Source organism: Symphodus melops (genome assembly GCF_947650265.1).
Source record: "Symphodus melops genome assembly, chromosome: 4".
Lineage (NCBI taxonomy): Eukaryota > Metazoa > Chordata > Actinopteri > Labriformes > Labridae > Symphodus > Symphodus melops.
This window is the reverse complement of record NC_136694.1, coordinates 18,595,658-18,618,061: the sequence shown is the minus strand read 5'-3', so window position 1 is coordinate 18,618,061 and position 22,404 is coordinate 18,595,658. Positions and strand designations below refer to the sequence as shown.

Below are 22,404 nucleotides of genomic sequence, written 5' to 3'. Positions count from 1 at the left end.
AACACTGAGAACATATTTACTTTCAAACCAATCAACACAATATAACAAGACTCATCAACTACTAGACGATGAAACAGAACAAACAAGTGTCCCAATTGTAGAAATACAAAGTTATACTAGAATGAGATATTAAAAATACAAAGTTGGAATCATGCTGTACTAAATACAGTTGTATGAAAGTGATTAATTAGTTGTGATCATAGTCGATGGATTTGATTTTTGAGTAACTTATGAAATCTGTAAGTTTCCACTTTCCAATTTTGGATTTTCAGCTAAGATAAAGAGTAAGTTCCTAAGAGATCCACTGAAATATGCAGCTGTAAAAGAGTGATCAGTTGTTCTCAGATTCGCCCCCTCAGGTCCTAATACCATCAGATATATTGAAAGTGGCTACCTCTACATAAATTGTACAGGGAAATCTCAAAAGCTGGTAAAGGTTAATACTGTATTTGTTGAGGCTTGGTTTGTCTTCACATCAGCAGACTTTTTATGAATCCTGGTGAATGTTACAGTATCGCCCAGGAACACAGACTCACGAGCATTATACGAAACATTGAGAGAAAGTGTCATCGTAACCTTTAAATACACACACACACACACCTTTTTTTTTTTTTTTTTTAAAGAAACACCTCTTGGATGACAAGTTGCCTTGTTCATTGTTTCAGTGATCACACTAGCACAACCATTGTGTGACATCATATAGAAAATGTTTCAGGTCTGTGCTCTCTCTGATTGATCTTCTAATGGGAATAATATCATGTTGCCTCTTTCTGGCTGAGAACATTGTATTTGTATCAATCTATAACTTAAAACTAATGATATTGATGTGTAGAGGTAAACAGCATCATGAGAGTCGGTGCAAATAGAAAGGAAGTCAGAATACATTGATTGTAATGTTGTTTAATTTAAAGCAACTTTTTAAATGTATTCAAAGTAAGTCTGTATTCAGAGATGTTTTTTTAAGTATTTTCATTTATTCTACATATTCCAGTTGAAACACTGAGAGTGCAAAATAGAGTCATCCTGCCAAATGTAACTGCTTTTATTGCTTTACAACTTTTCGAATCCCTCTTTACTGATTTACAGTATGAGTACTTAAACATGACTTATCAGCCTAGTGTTTAGTTAATGCAGCACAGCATGTTACTTTTCAGTAGGAATACTGCTCAGGCACCAGGGAACATTGTAATTTCATAACTTATTTTTACTTAAAATGTTGCATTCAAGAATATTTGAAAAGATCAATAATGTAGCTGTTGTCCTGCAATTCATTTCCCTGCTCGACAAATCACTGCTTACTGTACGCTTTGGTGCTAGGAAGCGTTCCACTGTGTGTAATGGTTCACTAATACGTCTATATTTATCGCACAACTTGACAGGGTGAGACATATGTTGAAGCACATAAAATAAATGTGTAAGGTCACCAGACTGTCAGTAACATTATCACCACAAGGTGAAGATTTGCAGTTATCATAACCTAAAGAGCTTACATGGGACCACAGACCTCAGTTGGAGATGGAGTTATTTTGATGACAAAGCCACAGTGCTTGGATGTAAACACAACATCAACCACAGTTTGTTTCCAGTGATACTGTCATTAACTTTGTTTATATTCTCTTTTTGTCTGAAGGTGCACTTAGACAAAGGAATCTGTTGTTGTAACGAGTTAATATTAGTATTATTATTTGGGATTTGATTGTATTATAAAGCATTGTGTAATGATCCACTTTACACATGTAGTCCCACAGTGAAGACACTGACTGACATTCTATTAATTTTTAAGTACTGGCCGCATTTATAGGATCACGTTACATTTGAAGTTTGTGTATATAATCACCTTGATACATTGGATCAATTAGGCATTTGGTAAATTAAGGGAAATAAGATTGGTTGATTTGCGTGCAGATTTATTTGTAGTTACACACTTGACACACCAAACAAAAACATCATATTGAAGGATGTCTTGCACTGTCTCATCAGGGCTGATGCTCACTCTTTAATCTCAGTCACCTTGAAACCAAAACAACAAGGACAGGAAGAAGTTAAACACAAGCTGCTGTACGAAGATGCTGATATTTCCTGCAGAATTGTTGTTTTTTTTGCTTTGGAACAATATAGAAATCAAAACAATTATACCCTGACGATTTCACGGCTTTTGACCCTCAGCTTGTTGACCTGGGTCTCTGCGATGTCAGCACGCTCCTGAGCCTCCTCCATCTCGTGCGTCACCTTCCTGTACCTAGTCAGGTGAGTGTTGGCCTGCTCCTCCTGTGAAGAACACATTTACATTCACAGTGTCATATCTTTCATGATCTTTGAAGTTGTACACGATGAAAAACTACAGTCAATAAATCATTCTGTATCAAGCTGTCAGTCCTCTGCTGTTAAAAAAGGTGTAACTGCTGTGACACATATTTGCGCTGCATGTGTTGAATATTTCACACTCACAGCGTCCTCAGCCTGCCTCTTGTAGGATTTCACTTTCAGCTGCAGCTTGTCCACCAGATCCTGAAGGCGGGTAATGTTCTTCTTGTCCTCCTCGGTCTAGAGGCGGCATAGTATAGTTTGTTTGAGACCCACACTAAATCGAATACCACCACTCCTTTGTGTTGGAAGCGTTTCTTCAAAATCCACTCAATAGCACACACCACAATCCCACATATGCTTGAAGTAAAAGTGAAGCAGCTTCAGGAATACGAACAAGAACTAGTACCTAGACAAGGCAGTACATAATACATGAAATAATGCACCACAGCAGAGGCATTTACATATATTTATCCTCAGTTAGTGCTGTCTCTCTCAATTACGCTGCATGAGAGAACTGAGTATACAGTAAGTTCTCTCTCTGAAAACCTGAAACATATCTATAAATGTCATACATGCAGTCAAACTAGTATAAGCAAATAACCAAATGTATTAGTAGCTGCATATGCACAGTTGACTGTCTATTCTTAGCTGCTGTGTGCTCTGTGTCATTTCAGTACCAGTCAAGCACTGGTGGAGCTTCTGGCATATGATGGGGATTCATGCCCCCTAGAGGTCTGAAACAAATTCTACATGCTCTTTATTTGAGCAAAATCAATGAGAGAAGGGGCAGCAGTTTTCTCTGTTTGGTCAAACTTAAAGATGTACAGTTTAAGATGTGTGTTGTCGCTCTCAGTACCTGGTAGGACAGCTCCTTCACTTTGCGTTCATATTTGCGGACACTTTTCACAGCTTCAGCTCCACGCCTTTGCTCAGCATTCACCTCAGACTCAAGCTCTCGGACCTTAACAATAAGCAGGGCAGGATTGATTTTGACAGGTTGAAAGGATTAATTGTGATAATACAGCCATTTTCTCTTGCAAAGTTACCCGAGCCTCCAGTTTCTGGAGCTGCTTCTTGCCTCCCTTCATGGCCAGATTCTCCGCTTCATCAAGGCGAAGCTGCAGGTCCTTCACTGTCACCTCCAAGTTCTTCTTCATCCTCTCCAAGTGAGCGCTGGTGTCCTGCTCCTTCTTCAGCTCCTCTGCCATCATGGCAGCCTAAACATTGAGCAGTTGTAAGAAGCTCAAAAGGGTTCAGGGTGTTTAAATAGAGGCAGATGCTATTAGGTGGCTAAATGACACTACAAATGTTTTCTGGGACGTCTTAAGTCATCACAGAGACCATTGACAACTTGTGCTATTTTCACTTTACAACATTTAAGGTAAAGTGAAAATAAACCGCGTGCACCTTTGGCGAGATCTTTTATGTTGAAAAAAATAAAAAAAGGGATGGTCATCCAAGGATATTAGCTTGCAGTTTCTTTTTACAATACCAAAACGTAATATTATAGCATCATTGGCTCCTTTTAGACAATTTGGATAGACAGATGGATTTATCTATTTATTTGTTGGCAGACCTGAGGCATAACTTGGGTTAGATGACTTTTTGTATCCGGTAAAGCTGCTAAACATGATACAACGGAGACACGCTAATGATATAGCGTGCAGTTACTTTGAATGTTTTGAATAATATCTGCATGGATGTATCCTTTGCTTCATGCTCAGTCACTCTCTCCTTTTCTCTTTTTAGCTTCATCCACCACTGCCCCCTCCCTTTAAGCACAAGTATTGGATTAAACTGTACCGAGACGGGCTAACTGGTTTCTTTTAATAACTGAAGGCTGCTGTTTGAACTGGAGCTGTAAAGCCGTTCACATTCCTGTGAGATGACCTCGGCCTGCTGCCAAAGTTACATTCTGCAGTAAACATGTGATAGGGCATGAGAGAGCTGTCATTCTCCCTGTGAGTAAATTATTGTGCTATTAAACTGACCTTTGAAACTACTATTTAAATGTGGAAATGTGACGTATTGTTGCTTTAAGTAAACAAAACAATTCAGGCCTGTGTGTGTGAGACGCATGTCTCTACAATAACAGCCACAATATTTCCCCTGTGGGATTAATAGAGTATATGTAAAAAATATTAAAAAGGAAATAAAAAAGAAATGAGATAATATTTTGCTATACCAGGCACTTCCTGAGATCCATTTTTTGAGTTAAACTTGTCTGTAGAGATCAGAAAGAAGCATTCTTTATTTTATTTATCTGTTACTGCTCTGCTGACAAACCCACAACCTGTTCACTCGGGTCTGCAACTCGTTACCTGCTTCTACTTTTGGACAACCACTCAACTCACTACTGCAAACAACTTCTTCATTGTAGGTTTTTAACATTAAAGTTCATATATGCTTCCTATTTATATGCAGTATGTTATTTGTCATACTGTAAATTGTTGTCAACTTTGAAATGTATTCACATGAAAAGGGACAGTCAAATCTGTCACTGATCTCTTAAACTGGTCCCTGTCAGATCTGGCCAACTTTCTGATTAAAAATCGGACCTTTAAAGGGATATGCAAACATTGAAAAACAGAGCTCACATCAGTGATCGCCTTCTTGGCCTTTTCTTCAGCATTTCTAGCTTCTTGTACAGCATCCTCCACTTCACCCTGGATCTGGATGAGATCAGTTTCCAACTTCTTCTTGGTGTTGATGAGGCTGGTATTCTAAAGGGAAAAAAACCATGTTAAGCTTTCTCTAATTGTCTTGCCTTTGACAGAGTCTAATAAAATACATGTGTAATACCTGAGAGTGCAGCAGCCCCACACGCTCGCTGGCATCCACCAGCTCCTGTTCAGCTATTTTGCGGCTTCTGTCAGTCTGCTCCAGAGCAACTCTCAGCTCCTCGATCTCAGCCAGCATCAGGTTGTTCCTGCGCTCCACCATGGCAACCTGCTCCTTCAGGTCCGCCTGGCCTCTGACAGCATCGTCAAGGTGCAGCAGGGCATCCTGAAATTAGAAAAATCAAAATTCCATTCAACATTTTCTGTATAAAATCCTGTAGATTCAGCCTGGTAGGTTAATTTGTGTACATATTTATGTTGAATTTTCACCTTCAGCTGTCCCTGAACGTTCCTCAGCTGTTTCTGGGCTTCAGCTGCCTGGCGGTTGGCATGGCTCAGCTGAATCTCCATCTCATTGAGGTCTCCCTCCATCTTCTTCTTGATTCTCAGGGCATCATTTCTGCTCCTGATCTCAGCATCCAAAGTGCTCTGCATGGTGTCAATCACTCTCTGGCTGTTCCTCTTGATCTGCTCAATCTCCTCGTCCTTCTCAGCAAGTCTCCTGTCAATCTCATTTTTCACCTGGGTGAGCTCCAACTGGACACGGATCATCTTTGATTCCTCGTGCTCCAAGGTAGCCTGCAATATGAAATGTAAGATCCAGGATTTATAAAAATATGGAAGGGTGTCATTTTTCTTCAGAAGAACCTACATTTTAAATTCCAACTTTTTTAGATTCTGCAAACAGGTCATAATAATGCACTATGTACCTCAGCCTCCTCCAAAGCAGTCTGGATTTCTGCTTTCTCATTCTCTACCATCTTTTTGCCCTTCTCCAGTTCATGAATTGTTTTTCCTGATTGACCAACTTGTTCAGTCAAATCAGAGACTTCCTCTGTTTAGAAAAAATAAAATCCACAATTCACACCGTACACAGTATTCCATTCATTTCTTTTTTTAATGTTAGTTTTAAGACACCAATGGCAAAACTCCAACAGTTGGAGTTTCATGTTATTAAACACATCTTTAAGTTTCTAAATGTTTTCATTCTTGAATACCATTTATTCAGTAACACATTCAATTAATGCCAAATTATGAAATTCATCATTTCTTCTTCTTACCTTGCAGGTTCTTGTTCTCTCTCTTCAGGTTCTCCAGGTGGTCCAGAGCTTCTTCGTAAGAGTTTTTCATTTTAAACATCTCTGTGCTTAAAGCCCGAGCCTCCTTCAGAGCTCCCTCTAACTCTGCCTGGCTCTCCTCATACTTCTGTTTCCACTCAGCAAGCACCTGAACATGTTAAAAACAAATCAGTGTTTTCTGTCACCTAGCAGTAACCCGCTGAATCAACCTGGTGCAAAAAATGTCAAACCTTGTCAAAGTTCCTTTGCTTCTTGTCCAGGCTAGCAGCCAGAGCATTAGCTCTCTCCACATCAATCATTAGATCCTCCACTTCACCCTGCAGTCTCTGTTTAGTCTTTTCCAGAGAGGCACATTTTGCATTCACAGCCTCGATGGACTCCTCAGCATCCTGAAGACGCTGGGCGAGCTTTTTCCTGTTGACAACATTTCACATACTTTCAATACATTATGATTTATACTTAACAAAGGTGATAGACAGAGTTAGGATATTAATGACTTACTTTGCCTCCTCCAGCTCCTCAGTGCGCTGAATGGCATCAGTCTCATATTTGGATCTCCATTGAGCCACCTCACTGTTAGCCTTGGACATTGAACGCTGCAGCTCACACTTGGCCTCCTGCTCCTCCTCATACTGCTCTCTGAGCAGATCACAGTCATGACGGGATGACTGGACAGCATGAGCCAGGGCATTCTTGGCCTTACAAGGATATTATGCATAATGTGGCAAATTAAATATTTTCTCTTCATAAATAAATTGTAAATCATAATTTGTACCAACATAAAAACTCATACTCCAGTACCTTAACTTCTTCCTCCAACTGTCTTTTAAGCTCGTCAATTTGATGAACATAAGCCTGTTTTCCTCTCGTCAGCTGTGAAACAAGAGAATCCTTTTCCTCTAACTGACGACTATATTCCCCTGATAGGAAAATATAGAAGCATTACTCGACATCCTTGGTTAAGGATTTGTGCAAACTTATATTATTTAAAGCATTTTTGAAACATTGCAATATCAAAGGTTTTTAACATCCTCTCCGCCCTAACACTCACCATTTTCAGTCATCAGTCTTGACCTTTGAACATTAATGTCATTTAGCTGCCGCATGTGCTCGTCATTCTTGGTCTTCAGTTCACTTAGTTGATCCTCAAGAGAACGACACATTTTCTCCATATTACCCTAAAGACAAAAAATCAACACCATTTGAACAATGTCGTAATGTTTGTTTAGATGATAAAACAACGATAATGTTGTTGTCATGAAAATGATTGAAACTAATTTTACCTTTGATTTGGCAATTGTCTCCATGTTGCTGCTGAGGTCATCAATCTCCATCTTGTACTCGCTCTTCTCTTTCTCCAGCTTCTGTTTGACTCTCTGGAGGTTATCGATCTGTTCTCCCAGCTCTGCCACGCTGTCAGCTTGCTTCTTGCGGAGGGCTGCAGAAGTGGCTTCGTGCTGCAGCGTGGACTCTTCCAGGTCACGACGCAGCTTCTGAAACTCTGCCTCGCGTTTTTTGTTCATCTCAATCTGAACAGATGTTGCTCCACCGGCTTCTTCAAGCCTCTCGCTGATCTCTTCAAGTTCCCTGGAGAGATCCGACCTCTGCTTCTCCACCTTGGCCCGAGCTGCACGCTCAGCCTCAATCTCTTCCTCCAATTCCTCAATACGAGCCTGTGATGCAAATACAAAATATGTAGTCATGCTTGAATTATCATGTTTAGCCTCATATATGATATTACTTTCACAATTGTTCCCTTCTTTCTTTTCAGTTATCATAAATGTGGACCAAATTATAATGAAGTGATAGAATCACAAAGTTCAAAGAGTTCATTTCATTTATATAAAATAAGTTTACCCTGAAGTTGCATCCATCAAACTTCCAGCCACTTCCACGTGACAGAGAACAGCCAACATGTGTAACTGAGGCCCATTCAACAAAACTTCCCTACGCAAAGCCTCAACACATTACCTGCAGTTCCTTGATTTTCTTTTGAAGTTGAACATCAACTGCCTGCTCATCTTCTATCCTGCTGAGAAGCTGACTTATCTCGAAGTCCCTCCTTTGTTAGAGTAACAAAAAAAACAAATGTTACATTGGTATTTTGGATCAGTGTAGATTTCATAAAAACAAGGTCTGATAATTACTTCTTTATTTTCTCATCAGACTGCTGCTTATCGTTCTCCAGATCCATTATGGATTCATGAGCTAGTTTAAGATCCCCTTCAAGCTTCCTTTTAGATCGCTCGAGGTCCATACGAATTTTCTTCTCCTGCTCCAAAGAACCTTCAAGCTAAAACATTCACATAAATTGTAATGAGCACCAGAATGTACATGAAATGTAGGTGTAATCACTTCATAACTAAAAATAAATAAAAACAGCAGCTGCTTACATCATCCACTTGTTGCTCCAGCTTGACTTTAGCCTTCGTCAGAGTGTTGACTTTGTCTTCCTCTGCCTGCAGATCATCAAGTATTTGCTGATGGGCCTCTTGGAGGGCTTTTTTCTCTTTTGTCAACTTAGCAATGGTCTCATCTTGAGAGGCCATTTCTTCCACAAGGTTTTTAACCTTAACAGTTGAATATATAAAAAAAGAGATCAGTTATTTCCTGATTTCAGCAGTTTAAGAATGCAAACGTAGATATACCAACCTTGTTCTCAGTGGCATGTTTCTCCTTTTCCACTTTTGCCAGTGTGAGCTCCAAGTCATCAATGTCTTTCTTCAACTCAGAGCACTCGTCCTCCAGCTTCCTTCTCTTTGCTGTGAGCTCAGCATTTATTTCCTCCTCATCCTCCAGTCTCTCAGCCGTCTCTTTGAGTTTGGCCTCGAGCTGGATTTTTGATTTAATGAGCCCCTCACACCTTTCCTCTGCATCACTGATAGTTTCACTCTCCTGCATTTGATAGGACACAATGGTTTAGTAATATTTACAACACGATAAACAGTGGGCTCTCCACTCCACTTTTTAACATACAGACTGAATTTGTAGCTGCAAGTCATTCTTCTCTTGAGTAAGAGAAACCATCTTCTCCTCCAGTTCCTTCTTCTTAGCCAGAGCCTTTGCTAGCTCCTCTTTGGTCTTTTCAAAGTCCTCTTTCATCTGTGCCATCTCTTTTTCAGTCTCTGCACTCTTCAGCAGAGGCTTAATCTTGAAGTAGAGCTTCATCCATGGCCATGTTTTGACGTTCATGAATGCGCGAATGTTGTACTGGATGGAGTAAATGGCCTCTCTGGAGATACAAAATAGAACGGACATGAAAATGTAAAACAATGTAGCATTAAATATATAGGTCATCAATAGGCATCTCTTATAGAGACCCTATACAGAGCATAATTCTTTTTGTACAGTCAGATATCTTTTAGCTCCCTCCACACACCACATGCCACTTTGTGTTCCTGCATAAAAGAGTTTCAAATATGTAAAGAGGACACATGTAGATGGCTCCCTTCATGTGAAATAGCCTTGAAGGGCAGTATTTTCACATGTGCAGTCTACCCAGTTGCTTGTTTCTCATTACAATGTCAAACATATGGCGTCCGAACCTGCAAATCCCTGGACACTAGCCCTGGAATGGTCCCAGAAAGTCTTCCAATAAATGTGTTTACAGTTTTCTGTCTAATATATAAAAAATGTATTTCAATGCTCCTGTTTTTGTATGCAAAGTACAAAATACCAAGCCCACCTCCTTTGCGTCATTTTGACAAACTCTTTTCTCATGATGTAACCTCTAAAGAGAGCCTGAGTAGTCACGACCAGTTCAACCAGCTTCTCATCTCTCATCTCCTCCAGCGTGCCCAGAAGTCCAGCCTTGAAGAACACCTGATAAACGACACCAATTGTTTTACTTTTGGCTAGAGGTACATAGTGATATGACCTAACTGGGCAAGAAGTCTGTCTGTTCACCTTGGTATAGCCAAATTTATATTGGGATTTGTCCACATCTATGGATGCCAGCAGTTTCTCTGAGGCCTTCTTGTTATCGATGAACTGTCCCTCGGGGATCACACTAGCATTTAATACTTTGTATCTGAAAAAAGTGCATACAATAAAATCAGTAGCTCACCAGAATAAACACATGTAAACTAAAAAAGGTACTACAATAGCTCCCGTACCTCTGCTTGAAGTCACCGTAGAGGATTCTGCTTGGGAAACCTTTCCTGCAGATCCTGATTCCTTCCAGCACACCGTTACACCTCAGCTGATGGATGACCAGGAAGTTCTCCATGAGACCTGAAGCAGTAACAAAAACACCCTTCTAACTAATATGACGACGAGCAAAACTGCAAAGGATTGTCTATAGATATTGCCCTGCTTTGAATTATCACTCAGAGGATACGAAACAGACAGACTCAGTCATTCAATAAGAATGAAGTGCGTTCATTTGGTGAAAATGTTATAAAGTTATGAAAACGTTCAAGGTGAATGTAAGGAACATGACATTTCTGTCAGTTAGAAACAGCACATTGTTTTTTGGGACTTGCCTGGTGTTTTAGATTCATTAGGAATCAAACAGCGTACAAAGTGGGGGTGTGTGCTCCTTAAGTTAGTCATCAGCTTGCCCAAGTTTTCCTGTTGAGGGACAGAACTTTGATTATTTCCATTTCCCCAAAATGTTTTTCCACTAATATGACTTCACAACATTTGTACTTGTACATGATATAGTTCAACAGTATAAAAATGTGGACAAAATAGTGTGTGTGTGTGTGTGTGTGTGTGTGTGTGTGTGTGTGTGTATATATATATATATATATATATATATATGAAAAGGCTGAGCAATATTGAGCTGTTCAAGCACAAATATACTACAAGTTAATGACACAAGCTGGAACCAATATTGGTTCCAGATTTTTTTTGGTTTGTCTATCAAAATTAAAACCTAAATTTTACATACATGTATGTTAAAAAGGAGTTCTGGAAATTGAAGGGTTTATTTATTGCTTTTCCTACAGTTTGCTGTGTAATAAATTGATCAGTCATTATTCGTAAAGCACCAATTCATAATGTCTTATAATCTCAAGACACTTGTTTATGTGATGTTACAAAGAGCCATAAGTGAATGATGACAGTGAATGTTGACCATCACTTGCTTTGTGGAGTTGGTCACACAGGTGGTAACCCAACAAACCTGGTCTGCTACAACAACAAGATAGTGTATCACTCATAAAACGTAATGCAACCTTTTTGTGTGAAAAAGAAATAGTAGATAAACGTCATTTAGAGATATCATAAGTATACCCTAGAACACTATCGCTGGGTGATTTTCACCTGAGCAAACTTATTTACATTATAATCATTATGATTTTTATTTGTCTGTGTGTCATGGGTCCCTGGGGGTCTTTGAAGGCCAAGGTGTTTCCCTTCTCCAAAACAAACGTCTCAAACGTCACAGGAATGGGTGGATTTTTTTTTCATTTTGTTTGAAATCTAATAAAAGAATAAGACTCTAGTTTGTCATATTTTGAAAAATTCTGATGACAAGTACTTTTCATTGGGTATATTATATGGGATAACAACCACCCGGCATTAATGATGGTGCTCTGGGGTAAAATGTCTTTTTGAAAAAAAAAGAAAAAAAGAAAAAAAGAAAGAAATACCCTGAAGAGAGCTGATACTGTCTGGAAGGATCCTCCCTTCTTTTTGCCACCCTTCTTTCCACCTTTACTATCTGTGAAACAAATGTAGATTTTTACTTTTTCATTTAGTATCTAGTAATATAGACTAACAAATGCACTGTTGATTTCAGGCTGATGTTCCATACATGTTAATAGTGGGTCTATTCTTGAAATATGACAATAAAAATCCTACCATCTCCTGAGGAATGAGAGGCGTAAAGTAAAGCCAGCAGCTTTGAAGAAGACTTCTGGTAGAGCTGAACCACTGAGTCGTTCAGAGGGTCTTTGTTCTTATCAAGCCAGCCGTTCACATTATAATCCACAGTACCAGCGTAGTGCACCAGGGAGAAGTGAGCCTCAGCCTTGCCTTTGGCAGGTTTTGGTTTCTGGAAGGGGGCACTTTTACCAAGATGCTGGTCGTACAGTTTGTTCTTGAAGGTGACGTCTGATGCCTTGGGGAACATGCACTCCTCTTCAAGGATGGAGAAGATGCCCATTGGCTGTCATGGTAACAAAAAATACAAACATCACTATTGTTATGCAATGGTTGGAATACAATTGTGTGAAAAAATGATTTTAATGTCGCCAGTAGTACCTTCTCAATCAGCTCAATGCAGGCAGCCAGATCCATACCAAAGTCAATGAACTCCCATTCAATTCCTTCTTTCTTGTACTCCTCTTGCTCCAGCACAAACATGTGGTGGTTGAAAAACTGTTGCAGTTTCTCGTTGGTGAAGTTGATGCACAGCTGCTCCAAGCTGTTGAACTTAAGATGGAAAAGGACAGACATGCAGTTTAAAATATTACTGCTGCTGGCTCACAATGAAATAATGGACACTTGCAACATGCTGTTAACTTACATCAAAGATTTCAAACCCAGCAATATCCAGGACACCAATGAAAAAGCTTCTGGGCTGCTTGGTATCCAACATCTCATTAATTCTGACCACCATCCACAAGAACATTTTCTCATAGACAGACTTGCAGAGAGCGCTGACAGAATTATGCACCTACAGACAAAACAGGTTTTGGTTAAAGCAAGTGATATCTTTGATTGATAATTAGTGGTATTTTTATGAAGATTACCTGTGAAACAGTTTGCCCTTTAACCACCATTTCATTGCCGACCTTGACTCTTGGGTAACATAAAGACTTCAGCATATCAGCAGAGTTTAGGCCCAGGAGGTAGGCGACTTTATCAGCCACTGATAAAAACAGAAGGCACAGACATCTCTCATTGGTCAAAAAGGTGACTGCTAAAGATCTCTCATGCTATGGCAGGCTTACATATTATACAAATCCTTTGTCTCATGTTCATCCCAGGTATGGGAAGACATTCCCGAAACAACACAGATCCAGCATTTCCAGGGACATACAAAGTTATTTTTCCTGACGATATGTGTTTTGAATTCATCTGCAGATCCACATAAAAAGTCCCAACCATTCGGACAAGAAGTTTCTGTTCTCGTCTCCCTCCAGTAAACAGGACTCCTTACCCAGGCTAAGGGTAATTTTGACAGCTCAGTCATTTTGAATTTTGGAAACGTGGTTAAATTAACAGATGACGTGTAATAAAGGTGCTCCAATTAAATGATATGAAAAGTGATAGTATATTATTTGTACTGTGACATGAAATTGAGGCTTGATCTCCAGCTGTTACCCTCAGTGCCATCAGGCTCAGCTTGCTCTTCACGCTGTTTCTGCTTGAACTTCATGTTTCCATGATGCATCACAGCGCCAGTCAGCTTGTAAATGCCGTGTTTCTCATCCGCTGTGAAGCCCAGGATGTCGATAGCAGTCTGTAGAATGCAAAAATCAAAAATAGATTTCTTGTTGTTTGTTTTTGTCTTTGAGTACAACCACGGCTTTACTGTCTGTTATCAACTGCTTAAATGAAAATTGACAAAAGACGTATTGGATTTTTTTTTTTTACGTTTTAAGGATGGAAAACTTACATCGGTTGCGTTGAATTCTTCAACATCATCGATACTCTTGACACTGATTTCACCCTGACTGATCATGGGAAAGTCATACGGATTTTTGGTGATGAGGAGAGCATCTGAAAAAGAGTTGATGTATGACACAGACATGATACAAAGCATGTATTTATTTTGAAAATTAAATATGGATCATTGCTCACCTATCAGCTCGGGTTTGTGGCCTGTCATGAGCTGATAGAAGATGTGGTAGCTCCTCTCAGCAGACAGCTGGAATGTCACTCGAGATTTCTCCAGCAGATCTGTAGAACACAGAAGTAAAATGATTTGGAGTTTGTCTTCGTATTAAATCTTCTGGATGAAGAAGGTCCAAAAGCTTACACGTTTCAATATCAGCTGAAGCCAGCTTTCCGGTCGTTCCAAAATGGATGCGAATAAATTTACCCTGTATAAAGAGACAGCTGTGAGCATGGAGATATTTGCTCAAAGTCGAAGTTCTTGGATCTATTGAACAAAAACTTACAAAGCGAGATGAGTTGTCATTTCTCACTGTTTTGGCATTACCATAGGCCTCAAGCAAGGGATTGGCTGCAATGATTTGATCTTCCAGAGACCCCTTAAGACAATGTCACATGACTTTAGTTATAATTTGGATTTTTATCTAAAGATAATTTAAAGTATATCATATTATCTACCTGCATCTTTCCAGTCTGCTCTACTTTCTTTCCACCAGCCACTGCGATTGTCGCAAAGTACTGGATGACACGTTTGGTGTTGACAGTCTTCCCTGCACCAGATTCTCCGCTTAAATGCAGACAAACATATTCAATAAGTAGTGCAAGTCAGACAAAAAAAAACAAAAACACGGAGGTGATGACAGCTTCAAACTGAGTTAAAACAGTTCAAATTAGCTCCTTTCCACAATGACTTACGTAATCAGGATTGACTGGTTCTCACGATCTGTTGAGAGAAGTCAATCATACACAAGTTATTATTGCAGTGATGTATCTTTAATAGTATGTTTCTTTTTTTAAAACCAGTCACACAGCACATTAAAATGCATGATTATTAGTGGCATCAAATGGATTGTGTCCTAAAAAGTGATACCTTGGAGCATGAACTGATAGGCATTGTCAGAGATAGAGAAGATGTGGGGTGGAGCCTCAATCCTCTTTTTCCCTCTGTATCCTGTGACAACCCCTGAGTCGTACACTGGGAGCCACTTGTAGGGGTTCACAGTCACACAGAACAGCCCAGAGTAGGTCTGTTTTGAAAAAGGGACACAGACATGTAATGTCATCTTAAGACTTGCAAAACCTTATCTATAAACTGCACAAAACATGTTTAAACTTATTTAAAGTTTGCAGAAGTCTTACATAGATCATCCATGCTGCATAGCGCTCTTTGAGGTTATACAGCACAGAGGGTTCACTGAGGTGGGTCATCATGGCCATGTCCTCAATCTTATCGAACTTTGGAGGGTTCATGGGGAATATCTCATCCTCCTTCACAGTGAGGGTCTAAACCAACGCAGTGAAGAAGTCGTTTTTAGACTGTGCAGCACAATCTGATCAGGGTAAGTTACTCATTTCCTTCATGGATGGCTATTGTATATAATTTGTGCCTTCAATGTCCACATACCTTCCCACCTTCAATTTCAACTGTGGCTTTGCCACCTTCCTTCTTCACTAGTTTCCCCTTCAAATAAAACTCTTTGGGTTCTGCCACATAAAATGCTGTCTTTGCATCAAAGGGCATGTTTTGAGCCTCTACTCGCTCCTTTGCAGATTTCCGGAGGAAAATGGCAGCTTTGCCAAAACACTCCATGTCTGCGTCCCCACTCATGACTCCCTCTGTAAGAACAAATCAAGTTAAAATAAAACAAGAACATTCTTAATAACAAAGATAACATTTATTAAAATAAAGGAGTGTTTCTTTTTCATTCAGATTTTGAAGTTATCTTAGTACCAACTTTTAGTCAGAAGTTGCACTAGCTTCATTTACCTTTTTGGTGTGAGTGATGCAGTTGTTTTGTAGATCCTAAGAAAAGTGAAAGTCCAATCAGGAAACAACAAGACAGACCCACTTGCAAGTTTCACGAAAACTAAAATCAGCTTCTTTCCATTATCCTGCAATGAACTCTTGAAGAGCTTGTTCATTTGAAGCACCGGGCAGAGAAAAAGGAAAGCACTCACCTTCGTAGGCAGCCTGTCAGTCCAAAACTTCTGACAAGCCTGGGAGTGCTTATTTTATACTGAAATCTCTGGACACCATGCAGCACAACCCCCATTAAGGCCACTGAGCTGGTCTCTGAAACATGCTGTCAGATGGTCTCTAAACCTCATCGTCCCAAATGGTGTCATTCTATCCTGTTAAATAAAAAAAAACATTTCATGAAACTGTAGATTACTGCCAGATCATGCTTCCTGGATATGCCTGTGTATTTTAACCCTTGAACAGATCATACTTTGACAGAGTGAATTCACTACACTGAATAATTGATTTACATTGCATTTCTCAATGACTTTGTGAGGCTCTGGTATTAATTAAAACTAGGTATGAAGCTATTACTAAAACAATAGATGAATGTGGCCTAGAAATTATTGTTTTCAGGGATTATTGTTTTACAAGTAAATGCACTCATTTAATTTAGTTTCACCCTGAAACAATCCTTTGGCAGCCACATTATTTTAAGCTTCTCTTGAGAATAGGGCCATGTCGAAGCTTAATTAAGATTCCATTTTCACCCATTATCCTGCAGTGTTATCCCTCTAAAGAAAGAGGACACCCAGGCACTGTGAAAGTATTCTCTCGTGGTGTCAGTTAAGTGCCATACAAGGTGATATTCAATATGTCTGCTCCCTCCAAACAGTCTTATTGGGACTTAAAACAAATTTAGCCTCCAGCTCACAAGTACTCAAGCTCTTACTTTAACAATTGTTGACAAATGCATGGACACTTCTGTTAATTGCATGTCAGATGTATTTCAGTGTGTTGTGACCAGGCAACTCAGAGAAAAATTCCAGGCCGTGAAGCACCTTATTCGTGGCATCAGTAATGTGACTTGGTCATAAACTCACCAGGGTCAAATAGGTTAGGTTGTGTTCAAAGGTAAGTACAGATCTGTACAAATGTATTGCCACTTCTGTTAGTTTGATGCGATCAGTGATGCATGACACTGGCTTATCGCTTATTGTTTGTGTCTTTTAGGGAATCTGATTCTTCAAATGCTTAATCCTGCCTCCTAGAAATTCTATTCTGTAACTGTTTTCTTGATTGCATTGTGATGACAACGTAATTGCAGCGTGGATTATGTTCACAGCAATCCTTAATGTTCATTTAAACACTACATTTACGTACTCAGCTGGAGCAGCAAATGACTGTTGGGGTTGGATGAACAGACTTACATATTGAGGTGAATGTTTCATCAGAGTGCAGGGGTCGTGCCCAGCTCTTCTATGTAGTTAGCTTTAGGCAGGAAAGATTTTTTTTTGTCATTTTCAAGAGTCATTGCTGGCTTTTCTGTTGTAAACAGAACTTTAAAAAAAAAAAAAAAAAAGATCATATTGTCATCTCTGTGATTGGACAGAGTATAGCAAGTTACCATGAAACGTTTTTTTCTTGCAACATTTTGTGATATTGAAAGGTACATTTATCAAGAAAGTTTTTTCAATGTTAATAAAAAAAAAAACTGTCAACATGAAGTTTCCCTAACATCATCTTTGGTTTATATTTTAGGAGTTATTACATTAATTTCTACCAGAAAGGCCTGACATGTTTGTCCTCAAGGTATTTGGAAAAAAGTGCCACCCATATTTGGTGTAAGCAGCTGCTTGGTTCATGATACAGAGTAAATATAAATATTGACGAAGAAAAAGCAATTCATCTTTCTTAAATGTTAGTAAAGTAAGAGCAGTGCGTTGGTTGCCAGGAGTGACAGATGATGGTTAATAAAGTCAGATGAGCTAATGTGGTATGCGCACATCAGTCACCACTTTGGTTTTTGGAGAGTTAATGTTCCTGCATGGCTTTCTTGGTGTCAGGTAAACATCGCTGTAATCTGCAGCAGAAAAAGATACACTGTGCTGTTAACAAGGAGAGGTCACTAAGAAAAAGTCATAACCACATGATTAAATAAACCTCAGGCAAATAGTAAGTTTGTGAAAATGAACAATAGATAAAAACCTTGTCTCAATTATTCTTTCTGGTTTGATTTATCTGTGTTGTCAAAAACTAATATAAACAAATCAACAGCTTGTCCAATTAATAGACCACCTGTTACTTTCTCAGAAACACAGTCTACTTTTCAGGGTGGCCGTGACATTTTTGCATTCCAAAGCATCTTATTCCCTAGTGTATAATAAATCGGACATCTTAGCACAAGTCCGAGCAGCACATGGCGCATTTGTGTGTTTCTATTTACACTGATGTCAGAAATAAACCATTAATATGTAGTCAGAGATGAACAAGGTAAACAGAGATTGGGAGAGACAGTTTTCTTTCCTTATGTTAGTGAAAACAGTTTGAAATGATTCCTATAACTGAAAGCAGGTAAGTTAAATACTTATGAATGCCTGTGAAATGTCATGTGGTTACCAGGACTTAATCTGAGATCAGATATACATTACTCAAAATAATGCTGTTGTTACCTGTCAGCTCTAAAACTCTTACAAGTTGCTGTTTTTTGTTTTTGTTTGATGGATGATGCTGATAGTATGTCTAGACTGAACTATGCTTGATTTCCAGAATAATGACGAATCTGCCATCCGACTGCCATCTGATCTCAGCCAGGGTGAAGCTGGTATGATTATATTTTCCTTATAACATGTTTTGTAAATGAACCCTACATATTTGCATTTCATTATTATGTGTCAATGGTTAGGTGCATGTTTGACCTGGCCTGCATGTTAATCTATTCAGATTCATCTGAAATGTTACAATGAAGTCAACGCCCTCTTCATTTTTGTTTTTCTTTTTCATTTGCTGCAAACACACTTAAAGGCAGGGTAGGTCATTTTAGAAAACTAGCAAGATTTTGAAAGTACCATCCTTCCCATTCGCCGTATTCACTCACCCCCTCCCCTCTGTGCTCTCTCAAAAGCCACGGCCCTCACTTACATGCACGAGCGCCATGAAGCTGATTTCAGCTCAGTCAGTGTGGGCTCGTGCATGCATGGGGTAGAGAGGATTGATTGATTTATGAAAAAACGTACTGTTATCCGACATTGGTCAAAGTTTTTACAGGCTTGCAGCTGCTACAGATGGCAGATTTTCTTCATTCCTTTTTTAGAGCACATAAGATCTTAACTACTGTCAGGACATAAAGACAGTTTCAACCAAAAACTTAAAAAGTGTATCTGGAGGAAATTACCTACCCTACCATTATCACAATACTTTTGAACGACACATGTATGTCCTCACATGAATTAACCACAACTCAAAGTTACCTTTTTCAGATAGTGTTCTTCCTCAAATCTTTCAATCTTGATTAAATTTACATTTTCATGTATTGTTGGTCTCATTTTCCTTCTTCTTTGTCATCTTGTCTTTCCACCTCTTGAGGGCTGTAGATGACAAATGATAAAACATCAGTTTGTTGCTGAGTTTGTTTCCTATTTTACTTCATCTGTTTCTTACATGGAGAAAAAACAAGTAAATGAGTAAACTTTAAGGTTTCATCTCTATTCAATCATTTTGAAATGGTTCAAAGGGACGCAATTAATTTACTTGTGCAGTTTGAATATGACAAAACAGCTTGTGGAAACAGCTTTACATTTCTTCTGAAGCTTTTGGTTAAGACTTATAGAGAAAAGAAATACTTTAGGATCAAGTATTTTTCAAATACACATATAAAGTACATACAATAATGATCAATTCAGTTCATTCGTATGTCTGTATGTGCACTGTCTAAATAAAAGGAAAACTATACTTTAATCTGTCTCTTGTAAGTTTTCAAATTCTTGTAAGTTTTCAATCTATCTATCTATCTATCTATCTATCTATCTATCTATCTATCTATCTATCTATCTATCTATCTGTCTGTCTGTCTGTCTGTCTGTCTGTCTGTCTGTCTGTCTGTCTGTCTGTCTGTCTGTCTATCTATCTATCTATCTATCTATCTATCTGTCTATCTGTCTATCTGTCTGTCTGTCTGTCTGTCTGTCTGTCTGTCTGTCTGTCTGTCTGTCTGTCTGTCTGTCTGTCTGTCTGTCTATAAAGCCAGGAATCTGTGTGTGTGTGTGTGTGTGTGTGTGTGTGTGTGTGTGTGTGTGTGTATCTTTCTATTCATGCATGTTCAAACCATTTTCACTTTGAATATTTCATATTAGTCTGAAAAGCTTTTGAATTTATGCTAACACTAGCGAACCGTTGTTAACAAAAGCCAGAATAAATCATTTGGGCAGGATGAAATTACTCAGCCAACGTTGTGTTACTTTGTTTGATAACATAACACTGTACTAGGCCCGTATGTCTTTTTTTGTGGGTGTGGCATCGTTTGTTTAGCTGTTGTTTAATGTTTTTGTCACAGCTGTCCTCTTTTTAAATATAATCGGAACTTGCGCGTATGTGCGCAGTGACATTCAGTGTTAGCCTATGTATATAAGATCACCCTCCATAATGTCATACAGTAACTCCGAATGCAGTCCAAGACTAATGCTATTGAATCACTGCACCTAAATCTTAGCAACCCTAATCATATATGCTTTCATGACACATCAACAACTAAACAACAATCAGACAACTAAAATAATATCTTTGTTATGTCATGGCAGGTGTAATTTCCGAAAGATGTGCTATATTGCATGTGAAGTTGTTTTCCCTGAGCCCTGAACACTACACATTCCAAAAAGCCATTCCTTACCAGCCATGTTCTGACCAAACACATTATCACTAGTTTTTCCAATTCAGTGAAGTGCTGACATGTTGGTACTTAAATTTCAAATCATGAATCCTGTTATCGATATATAAATAAATATAGATGTGCAAGTGAGTCTTACCATATTTTAATTGGGCTCTGAGAGTCTCCACTGGGTGTTTCCCTGTCATCTCTCCAAGGGGTGGGGAGGTAGATTCAAACACGCCCTTGAGACACTGTAGGAACAGAATACATACATGAGATTGTATTTGTAAATTTGGTTTTCACATTTTTGAATCCTCAACTTACTGTTGAATCATTCACTCAGAAGGAGCTGGTGATGTAGCTGTTAAAGGAACAGAAGGTGATGATGATTGAGAAGCTGGTAACATAAGCAGCATGTTTTCACCTTCGCAACTTGAGGCACCCTTTGGTGTTTAAAAGATGGCAGTGACCCCCTCAACCAATATTAGTACACACACATCCTTGTGACTTGTGACAACTATTAGGACAGCAAGAAACTGACAGCAACCCCAGCGGTATTGCCCTCCCCACAAACTATACCCCCCACACAATTTACCACACACACTTCTCACCTCCTCACACCCTAATCTCAGGAGATTTACAAATATGGACAGAAGCAGCAGTCAGAATTCAGTTCTGTGACCTCATTTTCATCAACAGATGATTAACCTTGACATGAACGCACACAAGATTTGACAAGATTTGAGAGTTTTTGAGTTTAACTTAACATGAACATGCTTTAAAGACTGCAGGATTAATGAAAGTGATTGTTCAGGCATCCTATAAAATGTTCAAAAGAATATCCTTGAACCTTAAAACCCTGAAGACACAGCTCCAGTTAACAAGGTTAACATCCTTCAAAAACAGACAGTGCTAAAAGTATTTTAATGGCTTGATTTACTACTTCAGAACAACCCCAAGTGTGATCCTGAATATTCTTAATAACAGTCTGACGTTTTATCTCAAAACACATGGACAGTCGATGCATTGATAATATCTTAATACATGGAGTTTTAAACACAATCCCATTGACACCTTTCTGTAGAATATTTAACAAGATGAATATAACAATACACAAACAAATGTCATAAGATACTCAACTTCCTTAACATATACTAAAAATATAAATACTTACGATGTTAAAATTGGATGCTGAACTGTAAATGTATCTCCATTCTCTTTGTGGCCCGTCTGTAAAGTGGAATGTTACTCAACAATCAGCGAGGTTTGTTTTCCAGACTCCAGTTGTTTCTGCTTGACAAATGCCAAACTGTCAGTCTGAGATCAAAGGCCACACAAATACAATAAGCCACTCGAGAATTTGGCATTTGGACTGAGTATCCCCATAAGCCTGATGCTATATTTGAATTTTGTCCTAATAAGAAAGAAGATTACCAGCAGGTATCATGTAACACTGAAGACAGAGGCTGATTATATCTTGGTGGTAACCACTTTAGAATTTCTTCTTCCTATTCACCACTGTGGTAAAAGGACACTCTTGCCAAAGGAAACAGTGCATCATGGCTATCTGCGCACTCTTTCAAAGGTTTGCCAGCTCTGTGCCAAGTTCATGGCAGAGATGTTTGCCTACAATGCAACTGTGAATAGTTGGTTAAATGTTCCCTCCCCATGGAAGGCTTTCATAAACAAAACAAACAATGAACTAAAGATTGTGGGTGGTTTGTACAAGACGAGTGGGTATAGAGCTGGAATCCATCACTCAGTAAGCTCCACATTTAGGTATTT

The 22,404-nt window shown here is 38.9% G+C and overlaps 1 protein-coding gene and 1 long non-coding RNA gene across 3 annotated transcripts; one reads left to right on the top strand and one right to left on the bottom strand.

Annotated features, from left to right (window-relative positions):
* Positions 1-1,890: 1,890 nt before the first annotated feature.
* On the bottom strand, positions 1,891-15,262 carry LOC306822015 (myosin heavy chain, fast skeletal muscle-like). Its single transcript, XM_079340709.1, has 38 exons — positions 15,155-15,262; positions 14,886-15,042; positions 14,711-14,738; positions 14,474-14,582; positions 14,302-14,394; positions 14,160-14,223; positions 13,982-14,080; positions 13,797-13,900; positions 13,502-13,640; positions 12,928-13,046; positions 12,702-12,851; positions 12,437-12,607; positions 12,035-12,341; positions 11,824-11,894; positions 10,711-10,798; positions 10,342-10,459; positions 10,133-10,256; positions 9,912-10,048; positions 9,203-9,458; positions 8,879-9,121; positions 8,620-8,796; positions 8,374-8,519; positions 8,198-8,288; positions 7,510-7,899; positions 7,278-7,404; positions 7,028-7,146; positions 6,728-6,924; positions 6,457-6,640; positions 6,209-6,374; positions 5,858-5,982; positions 5,418-5,726; positions 5,110-5,313; positions 4,905-5,030; positions 3,354-3,524; positions 3,164-3,268; positions 2,449-2,544; positions 2,137-2,268; positions 1,891-2,010 (listed from the first exon to the last, which is right to left on the bottom strand). Exons 1-38 carry the CDS (start codon positions 15,230-15,232, stop codon positions 1,990-1,992), a joined length of 5,541 nt encoding a protein of 1,846 aa, XP_079196835.1. The 5' UTR covers positions 15,233-15,262; the 3' UTR covers positions 1,891-1,989.
* Positions 2,157-4,262, top strand: LOC306822016. Of its 2 annotated transcripts, XR_013778848.1 has the most exons (4): positions 2,165-2,251; positions 2,988-3,039; positions 3,350-3,473; positions 4,057-4,262. It is a non-coding gene; the product is annotated as an uncharacterized lncRNA (long non-coding RNA). The 2 variants fall into 2 exon arrangements; XR_013778847.1 differs by lacking the exon at positions 2,988-3,039 and having other exon boundaries at positions 2,157-2,247.
* Positions 15,263-22,404: the final 7,142 nt, after the last annotated feature.